At 44.7% G+C, this 18,342-nt stretch overlaps 1 protein-coding gene across 1 annotated transcript in view; it reads left to right on the top strand.

Moving 5' to 3' along the window:
• LOC116277830 (antigen WC1.1-like) overlaps nucleotides 1-8,532 on the top strand; it is a 61,790-nt gene extending 53,258 nt beyond the window's left edge. Inside the window, exons 14-20 of the mRNA XM_072954623.1 lie at nucleotides 4,130-4,171; nucleotides 4,263-4,577; nucleotides 4,836-4,868; nucleotides 5,443-5,580; nucleotides 5,994-6,088; nucleotides 6,973-7,117; nucleotides 8,251-8,532. Coding sequence (XP_072810724.1) covers nucleotides 4,130-4,171; nucleotides 4,263-4,577; nucleotides 4,836-4,868; nucleotides 5,443-5,580; nucleotides 5,994-6,088; nucleotides 6,973-7,117; nucleotides 8,251-8,396 — 914 coding nt within the window. The 3' untranslated portion in view covers nucleotides 8,397-8,532. The remainder of the gene's footprint in view (nucleotides 1-4,129; nucleotides 4,172-4,262; nucleotides 4,578-4,835; nucleotides 4,869-5,442; nucleotides 5,581-5,993; nucleotides 6,089-6,972; nucleotides 7,118-8,250) is intronic.
• The last annotated feature ends 9,810 nt before the right edge of the window (nucleotides 8,533-18,342 follow it).

Raw genomic sequence — 18,342 nt, 5'->3', positions numbered from 1 at the left:
CTTGCCTGTCAACTTCTCATCATTCACTTGTCACTTTCAATATCGTCTCCTTGCTGAGGCCCTTATATCCACCTAACTGCTGTTACCTCTCCCTAGACTCTTTAGGACATACCCCTGACACTCCGTGGTTATCCCTGAGCACACGGATTGCTTTTCTCAGTCCCTCTTGTAGGGTTCCAATTCCTCTGCCCAAATTTGCGTTTTACAGCACATTTTAATGCTTTTCATAGTTTATTACTATGTGAAATGACCTTTTTCATATTTATTATCCATCTCTCTTATTTTTTTGTAAAATACCATGGCCCCAAGGACTTTGACTGACTGACTGTGGTATTCATCACTGTGTTTTCAGTGCTGTGACAGTACCTGGCATTACAGTAGATAATAAACAGTCATTGAATGAATGAATAACCGTTTTTATTGTGTGGTCCAAACTAAAAGTATTTTCATGAGGGTGTAATTAAAACTAATTGAAAGGTTTTTAGGCTGTGAGTTAAATTAAGCAGTATTGCGTTAAGAAAGTATCTCTTGAGTACAGTATAAATTAAGGGTTATTGCAGGAGAAATGCAGATTGTATAATGGTGACTTGGGATATCTTGCAGGAGTCAAGGGTGACTGCTAGAAGGGTGGTAGTGCCTGTTCTTAATACAGGAAATGCAGAAACTCATGGAAAGGATCCCATGGATTCAGTTTTGGGTACATTACATTCCAAGTAGATGAGACGCTTAAGTGGAGATGTCATTAGGCATTTAGAACTATGGTATTTCAGTTTTGAAAGGAAATCCAGTTGGGAGACATAAATTTGGGAGTTATCATAGAGGTGTTTAGATAGGGATAGATGAGATCATTGGCAAAATAAACCCTTTAAGACAGAATCCAATGAACACTAACTTTTGAAAGCTAGGTAGTACAGTGCATGAACTGGCAGGGAGTCCAGTGAAGAGCAGAGGAAAACTAACCCAGGCAATGCTGTGTTTGGATGTCAGCTTCAAAAACATTTTCAAGGAAAGTGGGTGGTCATACGTGTTAAGTTCTACTGTGGCAGTAAGTAAATGAGAACGGAAAAGTGCCCAGTAGATTTAGCTCTTTGTTTGTCCTTGAATGTCCTAATGAGAACACTTTTGAGAGTGGGAGTGGAAATCAAAAATAAAAGTATAGAAAATAAGGTAACGGTGAAAAATACACACAACTTCTTTGAGAAATAGTGAAGCGCAAAGAATGAAAAGTAAAATGCAGGAGTGTTGTATCCAATGTTGGGAGTAAATTTGTTTTAATTACCAGGTTGATCAATTCATTGATGCACCGTAGGGTGAACCTCCTTTAAAAGGGATGCTGGCACATTTCATCATCTAAGTGCATTGTGTCCAAGTGCAAAGCAACTGGAAACTGTGTCAGAGGGAGTCTGTAATCAGACCAGTTAGCATGAATTCCAGAGTAGGTGTAGACGGATTATTGACCTCAGGCTTTGAAGGACTTTCCCACAGAAGAGGGAGGAGACTTGCCAGAGCTTCTCCGGAGGCAGGACCCTGATGATGGATGGAGGTTAGAAATCTGTGCTCTTCCTCGGTACAAGTAGCCTAAAGGAATGTCACCCCTGTGATGATCCCCAAGGAAAAGAACAATACTGCCAGATGAAAGAAGACTGGGGGCATGAAGGGATGGCCAGGCCTTATGTCCCCTTTTGCCTGCCTCTGTGTCTCTTCCCTGCAGCGGGCAGACTTCCTCCTGCTAGACTTGTGCCATGCTTGGCACTATGGATGTTATGTCCTTTGCACTAGTTTGTTTTATGCTGAGAGAGAGACCAGGTCCTTTCTCTGTCACCTAAATTACAAAGACATTCCTAGCTTATTGTAAATAGAGAAGACATATAAAACATAAAAAGATAAATGAATCACATCTCATGAGCTCTTGTCCATCTATATCCTCCTGATGCAAACAAGATGAATGGACTGATATATGCTATTCCTCAAATTCCTCCACCTTCATATAAACATATGTAAACTCATATGCCCATAAAAGAGTTCATGTTGAACTTGTATTATTATTTATTTTTACAAGGTTGGAGTTATATTATCCACATTATTGTTCAATTTGCTTTTTATCACTTGAATCTCATGGATATTCCTCCAGGTAGCGCTAACTCATTTGTAAAGCAATGGCTTAATATCTCATTCATGAGAGGTTGGTACTCCAGTTCATAGGACCATTTGCCCATTTATTGGCAATTTGATTGCTTTTAACTTTCCCCCCTCTACAAATAATTCTGTAGTAAGGATTTCTGTACATGTATCGCTATACGCCATTCAGTTTGCTACTTAAGCTTACTGCAAATGTTGATATTATTTGATCAAAGGATACATATATATATATATATACACATATATACACACACAGACACATGTCCATGTACACATGTGCATAGATAGAAACACAGACAAATTTTAATAGATATTGTCCAATGACTTTCTAGGACCAATCACTTCCAGTTGTCTTCATATCTAGATAGGAAATGCTGGGATTTCTCTATAACTTGACTATTAACTTAGGCCAAACCATATGGAAATGCCAAGACCAATAAGCTTACAAGAACCCGCAAGTCTCATCCTGAGACACTTGCAGGTGGAAGTGGGGATGACAAGTGCTTTGCTTCTGGATTCTTTCTCCTTCCTTCCTTCCTTCCTTTCTTCCTTTCTTCCTTCCTTCCCTCCTTCCTTGCTTCCCTTCATCCTTTCCTTTCTTCCTTCTTTTGCAGTTTCTCAGTGTTTTCCGTTTGTTCAACATTTTGTCCCCCATCGTTTGTCTCTGTGTCTCCTCTTTGTCTCCATCTTTCTCTTCCGCACACCACACATACACACAGCTCATTCAGGTATATCCTGGATGATATGCTGGGAGTTGTCTGAAATTCACAGCAGAGCTGGAGGATGGTAATAGATATTTCAAAGGTAGAACCTCCCTCCCTTCCTTGCCTCTCTTTCCTCATCTCTTTTTCTGGTTCCTGTGGAAGGTTGAAGGGATGTTAAACTCTAAGACCTTATATGGATGATAATTTCCTAAAGTCATAAGTGATGGATTGAGAGGTAGTGAGTTCTCCCATCCTGAAAGTGAACAAATCCCCCAGAACAGGTCTTGCCATGGTTTCTGAACATGTCTCCTTGCTTTGGGTAGAGGAGGTCTGATGGGGTGACATGGAAAGGATAAGACAATTCTGACATTTTATGGCAAATACCGTGTATATGTGTGTGTTCTTGCATTGTTTTGAATTTATATCTATTTCCTTCGTCTTCTATACTTTCATGTAGTTTTTTGGTCCTTTGTTTTGTCTCTGTGTCCTCTTAGCACAGTGTTTCTCAGTGTGTTTATCTGAGTCTCATTGATACTCCCTAGCTATTTGTCTACTTATCTGTCTTTCCTTAAAAAAAGAAAAACTATCTTTTCCTTCTTTAAAAAAAGTGTCCTCTCCCTGTATTAATCTCTTTGCCTGTCCATATGTCATCCTGAAAAGCAGATAAGAAAAGTTCAGAGTCTGTTATATAATTTCCCTCTAAAATGTATAAATGTATTATTGAATGTAAACTAATCTGTGATTCTGGACTCATTATTTTTTAAAATATCTCTTCTCTGTTACCACAAACCATCGATATTAATTTGTATTTCCTTTATTATCTTACTGATGAGCAAGAATTTAAAGGAATTACATGCCACTGGACTTTATTTATCTATTTGTTCACTCAGTAAACATCAAGCCTCTATCACAGTCGTTAGAGAAGGTTCTCCACACGTACGTGAATGAGTGCGTACGCAGTGCAGGGCACGGTCCTACCAGCAGACACACAAGGTGAACAAGATATGAAGGTTCTTCTTAAAGGGGGGCTTTCATTTAGGGATTTGCGTAAGTTTGTGTAGATGTCTGTGTTTATGTTTGTTGTGGGGTGTGGAGATTGATAAACAACAGATAAAGTCATTTCAGCTGGTGATGAGATCCAGTGAATGTCTCAGCCCAGTAGACGATGAAGCCTGTGTTTTGACTCGTCCTTGGACTGAGCCAAGGACGCTGGATAATCTTGTTCGGGGACGGGAACACCCCCAGCTGTCCCTGATCCAGTGCGTCCCCATTGTTTGTTTCTGCAGGAATTAGATCCAAGAGCTGTCCAAGTGCTGCCCCCTGCACAGGTACGCCAGCCTCTCCCACTGCCCCTGTGGCTCCCAGGGGCTCCTGCCTCCCCACCATGGGCAGAAACAGGAGGGGCTGCTGTCCTTGCAGACAAAGAGAAGCTCCGACTTCGGGGAGGAGTCTCCCAGTGCTCAGGGCGCGTGGAGGTTTGGCACAGCGGCTCCTGGGGCACAGTGTGTGATGACTCCTGGAGCCTGGCAGAGGCCGAGGTGGTGTGTCAGCAGCTGGGCTGTGGCCACGCCCTGGAAGCCCTGGGAAGTGCAGCGTTTGGCCCTGGGAACGGGAGCATCTGGCTGGACGAGGTGCAGTGCAGGGGCAGCGAGCCCTCCCTGTGGGCCTGTGCTGCGGAGCCCTGGGGGCAGAACGACTGCAAGCACGAGGAGGACGCCGGGGTGAGGTGCTCTGGTGAGTGGAGCAGCGTGGGGTCCGCTCCGGTTGAGGAGGGGCAGCGACGGGACAATGGGCTGGGCTGCGGTAGGATGCAGAGTTTGTGCCCAGAAAGCACCCTGATGCTGTAGCTCTGGATGTAGGACAGGGGGGCTGGGGGGACGCAACATGGATGTTGTGGTAACTGAGGGGTGATTTCAAGGCTCAGGAAGGAAACGTGGGCTGCCCTGCATTCTGCCCAGTCCCTGGGCTCCAAACCCCTCTTTTTCTCTCCAGGCGAAAGGACTGCTTTGCCCCCCGCTACAGCAGGTACAGTGCCACGGTCCCCGGCGGGGAGAGCATTCCGATTCCTGGGACCTGTTCTGTGGTCTCTGCCAGAATCAGCCAGCTCAGGAGAGGACAGGTCCTGAGGAACCTCTGGCTGGTGGCGGGGAAGCAGGGCACTTTCCCAGGGAACCTGCCTTGGTTCACAGTGCCAGAAGTTTCTCATGTCCCCACGGGCCAAGGGAGGCTGGTTCCTGTGCTGCAGAATCCAAGGTTTTATTACTTTCCCGTGACTGTTGCTCTTCAAAAGTAAGATGCCAGTCCCTGGGCTTGTTTGATGCTCTGGTCTCGTGAAGCCCAAGGAGAGGAGTTGTGAGCCCAGTTCTCAGAGGCTGTCTTAGTGGAAGCTCCCTGATCATCTGCAGCTCTCCCTTGGGCCACACCAGCAGGAGTGGAGTTGAATTATCTCAGGAGAAGACCTGGGGAAGCCGAGTCACAGTCAGTCTGGTTAAGTCTGAGGATGGGACTTGACTGTGTGGAGCTCTCTGGAAACGCTGACTTTGGAAGGTTCTCTGTGCCCATGTCTTTCTCCGAACGCTCTTGCTTTTTCCCCCCTTAGGGACCAGACCACGCTCCAATCCGATCCCTGGCATCTTCTCCCTGCCTGGGATCCTCTGCCTCATCCTGGGCGCCCTCCTCTTCCTGGTCCTCGTCATCCTGGTGACTCAGCTGCTCAGTTGGAGAGCGGAGCGCAGAGGTGGGTGCAGTGGTTAGAGGGCAACATGGTAAGTGTGTGGAGGCGGGAAGCGGGGTCAGGTGACACAAGGGGAAAAGTGGGCAAGGTCTCTGTTCTTACCCCTATTCGTCTGCAAAACTCCTGCTCCATGTGAAACCCTAAGGGCTGAATACACAGGTTCTTAGGACTGAGGTATGGACACTCATCAGTCATGGCTCTTATGTGAGACAAGGAAGAGTGGAGGCTGAGCTGTGGATCCAGGGCCAGGGGAGGGCAGAAGGTGCAGACATACATGGTGTGTGAGGTGTGAGATACACAGAGGTGCTGGCAGCCCTGAGGGTCTCCCAACGTGTGTGCGGCGGGGAGATGAAGGACTAGCCTGTTGGCTCAGGGTGTCTGGGGAGGCATGTCTGACCTGCTGGAGGTTTTCTCAGCCTTATCCAGGGTCAAAGGCGCTGTCCATGAGGCTGTGTACGAGGAGATTGATTACCTTGCAACGACAAAGGAGGATCTGCTGCGCAGCTCGGGTGTGTGTCTCTGTTTGCCCTCCCGGGACCCCTGGTTGTCAGCCACCCACTGGCTGTGAGCCATCTTCCCAGGCACGCATTCCCCACATCTGCCCCAGGCTCACCAGAGGCAGCCCCTCCAAAGGCCACAGGATGGGCCTCCCAGAGCCCCTGTGCACTCTGTGCCTCCCCAGCCCTGTGGGCGCCATGACGTCCCCAGCATCCCTTCTCAGCCTTAGCACTGGTCCGGTGGGTGTGGGAAGGATTGTTGTGTTGTTTGTGATTTTTTTCTCCACATTAGGGTTCCTGTCAGATGACTCAGTGTCTCAACTGCCCTATTACACCGAGGAAGGTGCGGAGGACAGTGACCATAAATCCACTCCAGGTAGTAGATGTGGACGTGCCTTGGCTGGGTAGAGGGGGCGGGTGACGTCCCCTCACAGAGATGAGACCCAGTGGGAACAGGCTTCCTCTGACTGGGATTGGCGGGAGCTGTTGTCTCCTGAGGGGTCCACGCTCCCCCCATTCTGGGGCTGTTGTGCGATGCCTCACGTTGGGGCTGGGCTCTGTGTCCAGAATCACCCTCACTCAGTGACAGCCTGCATATGTTGTTTTGAGAAATAACAGCATGAAAGCATAATTCATCAAAAGATTTTAGTAATGCTCATTGGCATAAGAATTTCTTTGAGATCTGTAGTTTTAATAAGAAGTATTGAGCTAATGGTATAACTTTTTGTTTCGTGGACACTTCAAAATAAAATATGGCCTTAGAAAACCTGCTGAGACAAGGAGTGATTTGTGCCTCCATGGAGCAGTTCAGAAACTCTGGTTCAGAAGAGATTTCAGGTGTTTCCCAGGACAACCCATTTATGTTGGTTTCCCTTGACCCCCTTGTCTGCCCTTAGAGCCCCCGGATCAGAGGACCGAGGCCCCTGGTGAGGGTTATGATGATGCTGAAGAGGTACCACTGCCTGAGGCTCCCCCTGCCTCTCGGATGAGCGAGGGGGAGGTGCCCCCAGAGGAGGAGACTGGGATGAGGGCCTCGCAGACAGGTGAGTGGGTCAGCTGATCTCCTGTAGTGTTTGCTCTGTGTCCGGGAAAGGGTGAATCTGAGCTCCTCAATGCCCAGCCTTCCTGGAGATTCCAAATTTGCATGAGCTCCTACGTTTGATAGCATCACCTCGAACATACGCCTCTCTGTAATGCCGTCAGGCTCCTTGGGAGGGAGGAATCAGTCTTTATTCTTGGCATTTATGTCTCCATAAGGAGTGGCATAAATTTGTCACTTTATCCTTGATGTGCCTGCCTTAAGACTTGTAGATTAATTGAGCATATTTACCCAATTATTAAAGGGGAGTAACTGTTGTGATAACATCTCTGTGCTGTCTCATACATGCCAGGTAGTGAGAGATTTAGAAAGCGTATTGCAGAATTGGGATTTGTGAGGGATTTTGATCATTTCAGATGCACTGTGAACACATGTTAGCACTACTCTGCACAACGTCTGTGCTGTATGGAGGCCTTAAAGATTAAAGACATGGTGGTGGATCATAGACTTAGAATTTGTGACAGGTAAGGGCGAATCAGCTCCAGACATGTCAGTGGTCAGGAGAAGGCACTCATTCTCCAGAACAGAGTATTTCTCCATGTGAGGGCCCATGTGGTTCTTGGGGAGGGGAAACTGGTGATGCATGCTATGATTGTATTTGTGGGCGTTTGGGAACACAGGTGAAGGCAACTAAGAGCACATTTGGATTGTCAATGCGGAACAGACATTTTTCTAGTCTTCTGTCTCCCTCTCATTATGACTTCAGACCTGTCAGTTGGGAAATAAGAAAATTTCAGATTCCTTTTTATGTGTGCCACCATTCTTGGGCCATGTGCTTGCTGAGTGTGTAAGCCAGGAAACAGGTCTTCCCACAGCTCCTGTGTTTGACCATAGTTCTCCTGGGATTCAGGCATTCCCAGATAAGCTGAGGCCGCAGACCCACATAGGCTGGATCCTGATAGGAGAGCCCTGATATTTCCTGCCTGTAATGAATATGAAGTAGCCTGAGCCTCCCTGAGTGAACTGGGTCCCCAGGGATCTTATGTCATCACCACTTACTTGACTTGCTTCTGCCACAGGGCATAGCCCAGTGTCCCTTTCTCAGAGTTCTAATCAAACTTGTCTTTACTATTTCAGACCCTGCTCTGAACTTTCCTAGAGAGGCAGCTGATCCTGGGAAAGGAGAAGAGAGCCCCTGGCTGGATCAGTGGGAAAAGGGGGACCCTGGGTATGATGACGTGGAACTGAGTGTCCCTGGAACACCCAGCGTGGCTTTCCTATGATGCTGTGTTAATATGAGATGAGGGCTCCGACATTCTAACTGCCTGTATTTCAGTAGAGCTGTGTTGACCTATCATTGCTTTATAAGGAAACTGCTCAGAGTATGTATTCTGAATAAAGTTATTTTCCCCTCTGTTGGTAATTTAATGTTTCTTGTCAAGTGGCCTTAGAGGATTGGTCCTCAAAGGAAATAGAAGGTGAGTGAATTGACCTGTTCTCTCACCTCCCCCAAAGGCCAATGAGGCATGACTCTGCCCAGGCCCTGAAATGCTCCGGGTCTCTCTTACTCAGACAAGGACTCTAAACTTGGTTCACACTCACACCCTCACCCTAATAAAATGAACTGATGAAGAATACCAAGTCCTGACCATTCATGTGTGCTCGTGAGCACTTACATTATCAGGCACTAATGCCAATGATTAGATGAGTCTAATCATGTAGGTCCTACAATTTAGATTAAAAGAAGCCATTTTAACTTGGGATTTATCAGTTTTTACACTTTGTTGGTCATGTTGGTAGAAGACTTATGCCATTAAGTTCCATTGTCTGGTCAATCACAGTCCAAAAATCAATCCAGGTTTATTTGTTATTATTTGTTTTTATTGAGGGGCTATTTACCGACAAAAAATGTTTACTTTTTTTTAATGTTATTGATTTATTTGTTGGGTAAACAACGTTTATTCTAGGAAGAGCAACTCATTGAGAGATAAAAGTTAAAATTTACATATATGTGCTGTTCATTGTTTCTAAGAACAGTTTAGACCTTTAGCTTTTTAGACGTACATAGTTATCAAAGGAATAAAGCTAACCACAAAGTTAGAATCAACAGAATGCAGGAATCCAATTACAAAAGGACAATCAAATGTGCTTGCACATAGACAAGATGTTTTTAGATTAAAAAATCCTTGGGTATCTTCCATCTACTGAATCCCAGCAGAATGTTTCGCAGGCCGTCTGCTTGAGGTTAACGATGCCTTGAAATCCAGAACAGGGATTCAGCCAGTTTTCAGACCTGTTGCTAATTCTTTCCTTGCCAGAGACGTGGATTTAGGTCAATGATACTAAAAGAAATAAGAACTATATTACGGAGCTGAATGGACACAAGCAATTGGTTTTCATTTTTTGTTTTGAGTTTTTGTCATATTTACAAACGAATTGTATTAAAGAGTCAAAAGCTGAATATGGCTTCTTCCCAAAAACACAGGTCTTCACGTCTGCATTCCCTGAACACTCACCCAGGCACGTCAAACATTTAAAAATCTGTTTTGTTGATTTTCTGATATCTTCCTTAATATATTAATATACTATGTTATTGTTTTTTCTGTCTTAATCAGTTCCTTTTTGCCTATCTACTATGGAAAGGGAGGATTTAACAACTTTCATTCTACGCTCACCTTAAGTCCCAGTTCCTTCTCTGCTTGCAAAATTAAGGCTTTCCCATATTCCCAGTCTCCTAATCTAGGTACAATTTTGGTAGATTAATACCTATCATTTACATCCTTATAATTATACACGCTGTTCCTAGCTGACTTTATGCAATATAGGATGAATACTTTTCCTTGTTCTGCACGATGATTACATTTATCAGATTAAATTATATTGTTTTGCATTTGATTAGTTGATATTTTTAAGACTACTTTTCCCCCCAAATCTGTGTTAATTCTTTAAATTGCTTTACAAATTATTCAGATACTTATATGTTCTATCAATTTGCCTTTTTCACAAAATCTGTCTCAGGATGTCCTACAATATCATGCAGAGTTGTCATTCTGAGATCCTTTTATGCTGGTTCATCAAAAGTCCTGATCAGGCACTCAGGTAGCAGTGCCTGGGAGGTAAAGTTGGGGAATACAGGAGGTATGTAAATATAAGCCTTACCCAGTCTTGGGCCCCAGCAGGGTCTCAGCAGATGCCAGCAGCCTGCAGGGCCTTAGTTAACATGCCCAGGTAGGGAAGGAAAAGAGAATGTGTTTGCAGACTTTTTGAAGTTAAAGGGAAGTGCTGTATTTTCAGTGTTTCAGTCTGCAGGCAGGACTAAGCTGCGAGCATCCAAACAAGCATGTGTAATTATTAACTTCCCGTGAAAAGTGATTATTTAACCTCTCAAACCTCCACTTTCTCATGGTAAGCTGGGATTAGTAATGGTACGTTACAATATTGAAGTAACATACTGTATTGTTTCAGACTCCATAAAGCCAGTTAGCAGTTATCCTAAGCTAAAGAACAGAATAATTTCTGCTCTCCACTCCTGCACGTCTCATCCAACATAGCAGGTGCTGAACTAAAATTTTTTGTAAAAAAAATCTCTTCCTGTTACAGTCGTGTGTGGTTTTAACTGAAAAGGTGCCAAATGATAAATATACAAACATCCTGCTCACTTGGCCATATCTGATTAAGACCAGAGCACGAGGCTTCACGATGTTCACCCGTCAGTATGTTGGGGTCTGTCTTCTGCATCGTTGGATACACAAAGAAACTTGGAGCATCTATAAATTTTCAGAGCAAGCTGTCTCAGCACTGCTCTGGCAATGGGGCTGTGTTTGTTTCTGCAAATTGGAATCTGCTGCATTCACTTCATAATTGTATTGTATTGAACCATTCATAGCTCATGTCTTAAACTGTATTGTAATTTATATCATTGTAATGAATGATGTAATGTGCATTGTGATCAGTCTTCATCCATTGAATAATGTTCTCAAACATTTCTTCTTCATTGAGATGATTTGTGCAAAACTCCTAGAGGACTGTCACTCATTCATTCATTCATTCAGCGAAGACATAGTTTGGGATTTTTAAATCTCCAGGCACTGAGGACATAGAGGTGAATAAGACAGAATTTCTACCAAGAACATTCATGCTTATAAAGCAAAGTTGGCAAGTAAACTACTGAGTTTGTGACAGGGTCACCGACGGTAAGGTGGCGTGCACGAGCAGTAGAATGCAGGTACCAAGGAGGGGTCAGGTGTACACGGCTCACAGCCCTGGGTGGCACGAGGTACCGTCACAGCACTGTGGTTCCCAGTAGAGTTCTGACAGGTGCAGCCAAAGCCTGAGGTAACAGAATTTAATCTCACACTCTAGATTCCTGTGATTCTGGGGCTTGATGGAGAAAGATGCCCTAAACAGGTTGTCTATTATGATTTTTACATACTATTACTAGGGGGCAATTTCATTATCAGGTACTATCGCTAACTCATTTAAATCTCACCCAGAATCTATTATCCAGTCATGATCATAACCGTCATTTTGTTGATGAAGCAAGCACTCAGAGAGTTTAAGAGACTTGTTGAAGGTCACACACATAGAGTGTGGCAGAGCTGAGGGAAGAAAGGCAGTCTGTCTCCCGAGTCTGTTCTCTTGATGCTGTACTGCATTGTACTTAAATTCAATGTGGACCCAGCTGGGATGTTGTGCTGTCTGAAACTGTCCTGCTTGTCAAATCTCTGCTGAGATTATACACTGATGTTCCCTTTTGTGTCTAGGAAGACTTACCTTTATCAGAGGATCAGTTCATCCATGCTTACCCTGCACCCCAAGCTCTGGGGTATAGGTGTCAGCTTGGCCACAATATGGCAGCCCTGAGTGGAGCCTTTCCTGTCCAGCCCATCCCCCGCCCCCTTGACAGGGTTTCGATCTCATAACAGTGTCATATGTGTGAGATGTGCATCCTGAGGAAAGTTAAACGACGTGTAAGTGGTTATACTAAATACATCCCCATGTCACCCTGTGGGAAGGGAGGACTGGTCCCCAGCAAGCATTACCTGCATTCTAAGGGTCTGGCCGAATGATTTCTGGTGATGGTGTCAAGTCCAAACCTGGGTAAACAATGGTTAATCTGGGCCCCAGAGGGAGTACTGCATCAACTCAACTGACTGAGCAGATCCTGATCCTGCTCCAGCACCTGAGACTAAATGGTGGGTCTGATATTTGTCAACAGTCATTATCATTAATGTGTTAAGCGTAGAGACAGGAAGGAGGTAGGGCTCCTGTACAGCCAAGGGCTTGGGAGAGACAGGAGCAGACGACAAGAGAATGATTCTTGGAAAGTTCATGGGTAAATACTAGAATATTTAGAGGGTGAGATGCACGTGCTCAATTGTCTTTTCTCCCTTTTACTTTACCCGAGTGTGAAGGAGAAGGAATGGGCATGGCAGGGAGACAGCTGCTGTGTCTGCTGACCTGAATGAGGTGGGTCCCTTTACTGGGGATGTGAAGAGGCTGGGGACTGACTTGCGGCTGCCCTCCGTGTTGGTCCCACGGAGCATCAGGTGTGGGATGGGGAAGGCACGGAGTGTGTCTGAGCTGTGGTGGGGACTCTGGGGCAGGGGTGGCACAGAACGCTTCCTCCCCATGTGTGTGCAGAGATGTTGAGAGCTCGGGGGAGGGGCCCTGAGGGTGGGTTTGGGTGGACTGCAGGGGAGCATCATGGGAACACTGAGCCTGAGGGAGTGTGAAGAATGGGGTAGCATGTTCCTGATCTTGAATTTTGTCACTAACCTGCATCCCCTTACTGCCCTTCCCAGTCTCGATACTCATCCCAGGGCTACTTTCTGGGGAGCCTGTGGGAGCTTCTCTGATCAATGGAGAATAGAACAAGGCAGCCATGGCTAAGCTGGGCATAAGGCCCTTGCGCTTTTGTTTTCCCCTTAACTCATCTGGGCTTTCATCTTACCACTACCTTGACCTGAGAAAGAGGTGGTGTCACTGATGGGTTCAGGAAGCATCTACCTCCCTCTTCTATTTCACATGCCTCTCCTTTGTCCCCCAGCCTGCAGGGAGCCTCTAGTAAAAGACTTTCTACTTCCCCTTTCTATCCAAGACATTTCCCTTAAATTATATTTTGCATCTTCATTAGCTGTGGTGCACAATACAGCTGTGTTCTGAGTCCTGCCAAACCAAACTCTGCATATATAAAGGGGAGAAAGAGCTGAGGTTTAGAAAACCTTACCCTTTGAAAGGTGATTTTCTTCTTGGGGCCCCAAATCCTAATTTTCAGGGCTAGAGGTGAATGATGAGTGCTTCTTCCTCTTTATTTCATGTGCAAACTGTCTCTTTTTCATAAACGTAATTTGGTGACTGATGGAAAGAGATGTTTCACATAAAATGAAATTGAATAAAAACAAAGGGATTTAGCATATTTTAAAAGCCCCATATATACAGCTATTCTATCAATCTCTCTCTCTCTCTATCTATCTATCATCTATGTATCTATGTATCTAGTGTATCACCATCACCATTAATCTATTATCACATCTATCTATTTCTGTAGTGTCTAGCTATATTTCTATTTTTATTAGTTTTATAGTTCAAACAATGAAACTCTGACATCTTCAGCAACAGATCATTCTAAGATGTTCAATTATAAAAGAAATATAAATTGTGATCTTTGAAAAAAAACAAGCAATTAAGTTTTACTTGACTACTTAGCTTCCAGGAATTTGTCACTCCCAGCTCTGCCACCTTGCGTCGTTGCTATAAACTTCACACTTGCAAAGTGGAACCTCTGATACAATTAGACAAGCAGCATCCACGTAGAACCTGAAACCTTCACACTCTGGACAAATCCACTGAAGCAGTGAGTGGATTACAATCTATGTTGGACTTTCTTCGTAAGAATGAATCATGTAAGTACTTGGAACTCAGACGTCTAGAGTCTAGCAAGGACTATGTAAAGATTCCATGTCTACTTGAGCTGATGGCTGGTGGTGAGCCCTGGGAAAGGGCAGGGGCAGAGGGTGGGGGGAGTCAGCACTCAAGAATCTCTTTGCCTGAAACACTCCCCACTCCAGCCACTCCTGGACGAGAAAGTGACCTAGAACTGGGGTCGGATGAAAAGTACGTTTCTTTCCATTTTCCTCCTGCAAGAAGGTTGAGTGATTCAGAGAAGATTAGAAAGATTTTCAGACACTACAAGGCACTGTGGTAAAGAATTTAATATTTTTGCCATTTGACCAATGACAAATTCCTCTTCTGCAAATGTAATACAAGTAATTCCCTCTCTGGATATCAATTACAAGTACATCATCTAAAAAGGGCAGAAATCTTTTGTGAAAACATTTTATGGTAATAAATTAAATAAAAATGAAGATACAGCATGTTCTCTTTGACTTTCCTCCTTATCCTCATTCATTTCTTCCTTTGTCTCTGATACTGATGAATAAATTGTTACCAATAAGGAGGCTAACTGTTCCGATGTTCTTATTTTCATAAGGATGCGGAATATTGACTGACTGCAACTTTTGATAAAACAATTAAAATTTTAAATCCCAATACCATTTTCAAAGTTTACACTGGGAGCTGCAACTGTCAGGTGGGCTGACTCTTACCTAAATTTGACCAAAGAGTCTTCTAACTGTAATGTCCAAGGGTTGAGCAGGGGATGATATGAAATGATTGAAAACCTACTTAATGAACAGGGGAAGTTGAATAGTTAGTCGGAATGTTTAATAGCTTTAGGCTCTGCCAGCTGATAAACCCATCTTCCCAAGAATGTTGCACATCCCTTCGATTCCAATGAGATAATATTCTGTGCCACCATGAGACCAGACTGTCCTGTTGGTCAGCAAGACAACTCTCTGGCTTAACAATCCCTGCTTGGGCAGTTCCACTGTTTGTCTTTATTAGCTCTTTTATGTTTTTGGAGTAAAATATTAAAAATGAATTTCCACTGAGACATTGAATTATAGCAGATATGAAATTCTGAAGCCTGACAATAAATACAGAAATGTATTAGACTTGGTTCCATGGCATTTGGCCCCTTTGCAGCAGATTATGCCTGTTAAAGGGATCGTACTGTCAAGAGAAGAGGGTTTTTGTGAAAGAGGATTCGGGCATCTTTTTGCTGAGTGTTGAAGCCGAAGACTTTCCCTCATGCTACCCAGTCTGAGGCAGGTGATCTCTGCCCAGAAGGTGCCTGTGAGCAGGTGCTGCAACCCAACCCATGTGTCCTTGTTCCCTATACACCAGCACCGCTCAAACGTTGACATGCTTAAGAATAACTAGGAAAGTCTGTGACACACAGATGCTATTCACTAGGCCTGGGTATGGCCTGGGAATTTTTCCTGTAATGAGCTCCCGGGTAAAGCGGATGCTGCGTGTGGGTGGACTGTACTTTGAGAAGCCCTGGTCTCAAGTGCATCCCCACTTCCACAGCAAACAGCAGGCCCTCGGTCACCCTCAGGACCAAGACTGATCACTCACTGTCCACTCTGGAGACGACGTGTTGGGAGGAGGCTGATGCAGGTCTCGAAACAAGCTGGGCTCCTTTAGGGCAAGGTATTCCTGTTCTGAGAAGGCAGAGGTGGTCTAGAGGGCGATGGCATGGACTTTGCCTGGGTGGACATGTCCGATCTGCTCACAGACTCTTCCACTGCTTGGGAGGCTGTCTGTGGGACAGCCAGAATATTGTTGTCTAAAATGAGGGCCCAGGCTAACAGGGGCCTTTCTGGACGAGTGAAAGGGGAGTTCCACCTGGACACTTTCTAATTACTGCACTGAGCGTGTGTTTTGTGACTAAAAGTGACCTTGGGACTGTTTACTATTTAGTAGTTCAAAGTCCTAGGATCTACCATGAGGCAGGGAAACGTTTCCTTCTCAAAAACTTGTACAAGATGAGTGGAGTAAAAACAGTTTGCATTAGTTCACAAGTTCACGAGTTGTGTTTGTTCAACATCCCATTTGTCTTCCATGGTTGACTAATCTCCTTTCTTAATGACATGGCGTTTACCAGGATTCATTCAACTTCTCTTGGTCCACCATTACATAACTGTGATATCGTGATTTATAAACACTATAGTTTGGTCATTGAACTGACCCAAAAATCTCTCTTGTACATATTTGACCTTTGTTCCTAGTTCCTGGCTCACAGCGCCCCAAGTCCCTGGAATTTCCTTAGTGTTGGGCGTGATGAAAGTGTCTTCCGTGTTATAAATGAGATGACTTTGGGAAACAGCTAAGAATGGGTCTGCCTGACAGTAGATCCAGCCAGGGCAAGTGGTTAGAGGTGTGGGGCTTCCACCTCTCCCTCCCCTCCCCTGCCCCCGCCTCTGATGACAGGAGCAGGGCTGGAAGTTGAATCAATCACCAGTGGCCAATAATGAATCAATGATGCCTATGTAATGATGCACTGGGTTCAGAGAACTTTAGGGTTGGTGACCATGTGTGGGTGCTGGGGGAGTGGTGTGCTGGGAGTGGGTGTGGAAGCTCAGCGCCTTTTCCTCAGACCTGCCTTAGGTACCTTGCATCTCTTCCATCTGGCTGCTCCTGAGTTATGCCCTTTTGTAATGAACCAGTGATGTAGTAAGGCAAATGTTTCCCTGAGCTCTGACAGAGAACTTCCCAGTTTCCCTTTGATGCCTGCCAAGTGGATGAAGGGACACTTTCCCCTAGTAGTGCACCTGAGACCAGAGTTGTTATCAGTGAATCAGTCTGACTGAGTTCATTTCACTGTTAGTCTGCATGTTACAGAGAGGTAGTGTTTGCAATTTTTCTACCATCCAATTATCTTTTTGTTTTTCATGGACAGATTCTACAGCCTTATCTTCTATAGTACTTCTGTTAACCTGAGAGTTTCACGTGTTTTCTCCTTAGTTCAGGCTCTTTCTAGCTGGAACTTCCTGACACTTCCCTCCTGTTACTGCATCAGAGCATTGGTCTCTGGGACATCCCGAATCTCAGCAAAACATGAAAATGGTAGGATCACTACCAAAATAGGATCACTCCTTGAAGCATTTTACACCAGGACCCTGAAGAAGATGGTAGCTTCACTGTCCATCTTGCACAGGTTCATCTATCACAGTGAGTTCAACAATATCAGCTTAATTCTTCTAAAGTCTAGACTTGCTGAGGGCTGGCTCTAAGTATTTGTATCCCAGTCCACTCAAATACATCTCTCGATCATCTCATCTGCAATTCTTTCTCCAATTCTTAGTGCATTCTACTTCAAGTAGAGGAAGACATTTGAACGGAGAAGAGGTGTTGCTGAGTTGAAGGACAGGCATAGTCAAAATAAAGAGCGAGAAGTAGAAAAATAGAATTCCAATATGTAAAAATTCAGAAAGTGCATAGTTTCCAGGAGCAGCAGGGCCGAGAGAGGAGCCGTGGGTGTGAGCTGATGGTCTCGATTTTCCCGGTCAAATGCAACTCTCTTGTCACATATCAGTTTAGATATTCTTCCAAAAAGCAGCTTCCCTTGTCTGGGTTCAACCTCCTGGCAGTCCCTCCTCCGTATCATAGCTTCTTGTTACTCACTGTGGTTTTGCTTCCTACTTTTTCACATATACTGTTAAATAAATAAATGTAGTCCATATATACATATGTTTGTTTATGTGTATATTTGTATAATGTCTCACTCCCAGCTAGACTGTGAGCACCGTGACATCAGGGATAGGGCTACTTTGTTCACTGCTTTATCCCCAGCCAAAGGCAGTGCTTATGTGCAGCGGTGGGAATAGATGCTTAGCAAGTGCTAGCTGACAGTGTGTCATATGCTGCAACAGTAACTTGCAACTTTTACCTAAGTGAACATTCGTAGCTTGTGAGCACTTTTTATTTCCACCTCCCCTTGCTCCTTTCTCTGGTGTGACTGACAGTAAAAGCATTAAAAATGAAAAGAGAATGAGTACATTTATTAGGAAGAGCAAATTAAGAAAGATTTGGCGTTAAATTTCATGTTATATCAAGCTATGAATTAGAAGACATTCCAAAAGAGTGGAATTGTGGATGCAGGAAAAAAATTGTACAAGTGCGTCAACCAAATGGCTCTGGCCCCTGAGCCCCAGCCCGGCCCCCAGGGCAGGACCAGTGGCCTGGGCAGCTGCAGAGAGGGTAAGAGATCAGGTCTGAGAATACTCTGTAGACTGCACCCCCCTCTCACCCTGGAGAGGGGGCATGTACTCCCGGGACATGTGAGTGCTGGACAGAGTGGCCCTACGAGCTGAGTAAGATTCC

The sequence above is a fragment of the Vicugna pacos genome, chromosome 34 (assembly GCF_048564905.1).
Source record: "Vicugna pacos chromosome 34, VicPac4, whole genome shotgun sequence".
Lineage (NCBI taxonomy): Eukaryota > Metazoa > Chordata > Mammalia > Artiodactyla > Camelidae > Vicugna > Vicugna pacos.
Note: the sequence above shows the minus strand (reverse complement) of the source record. Positions and strands in the feature narration are given on the sequence as shown.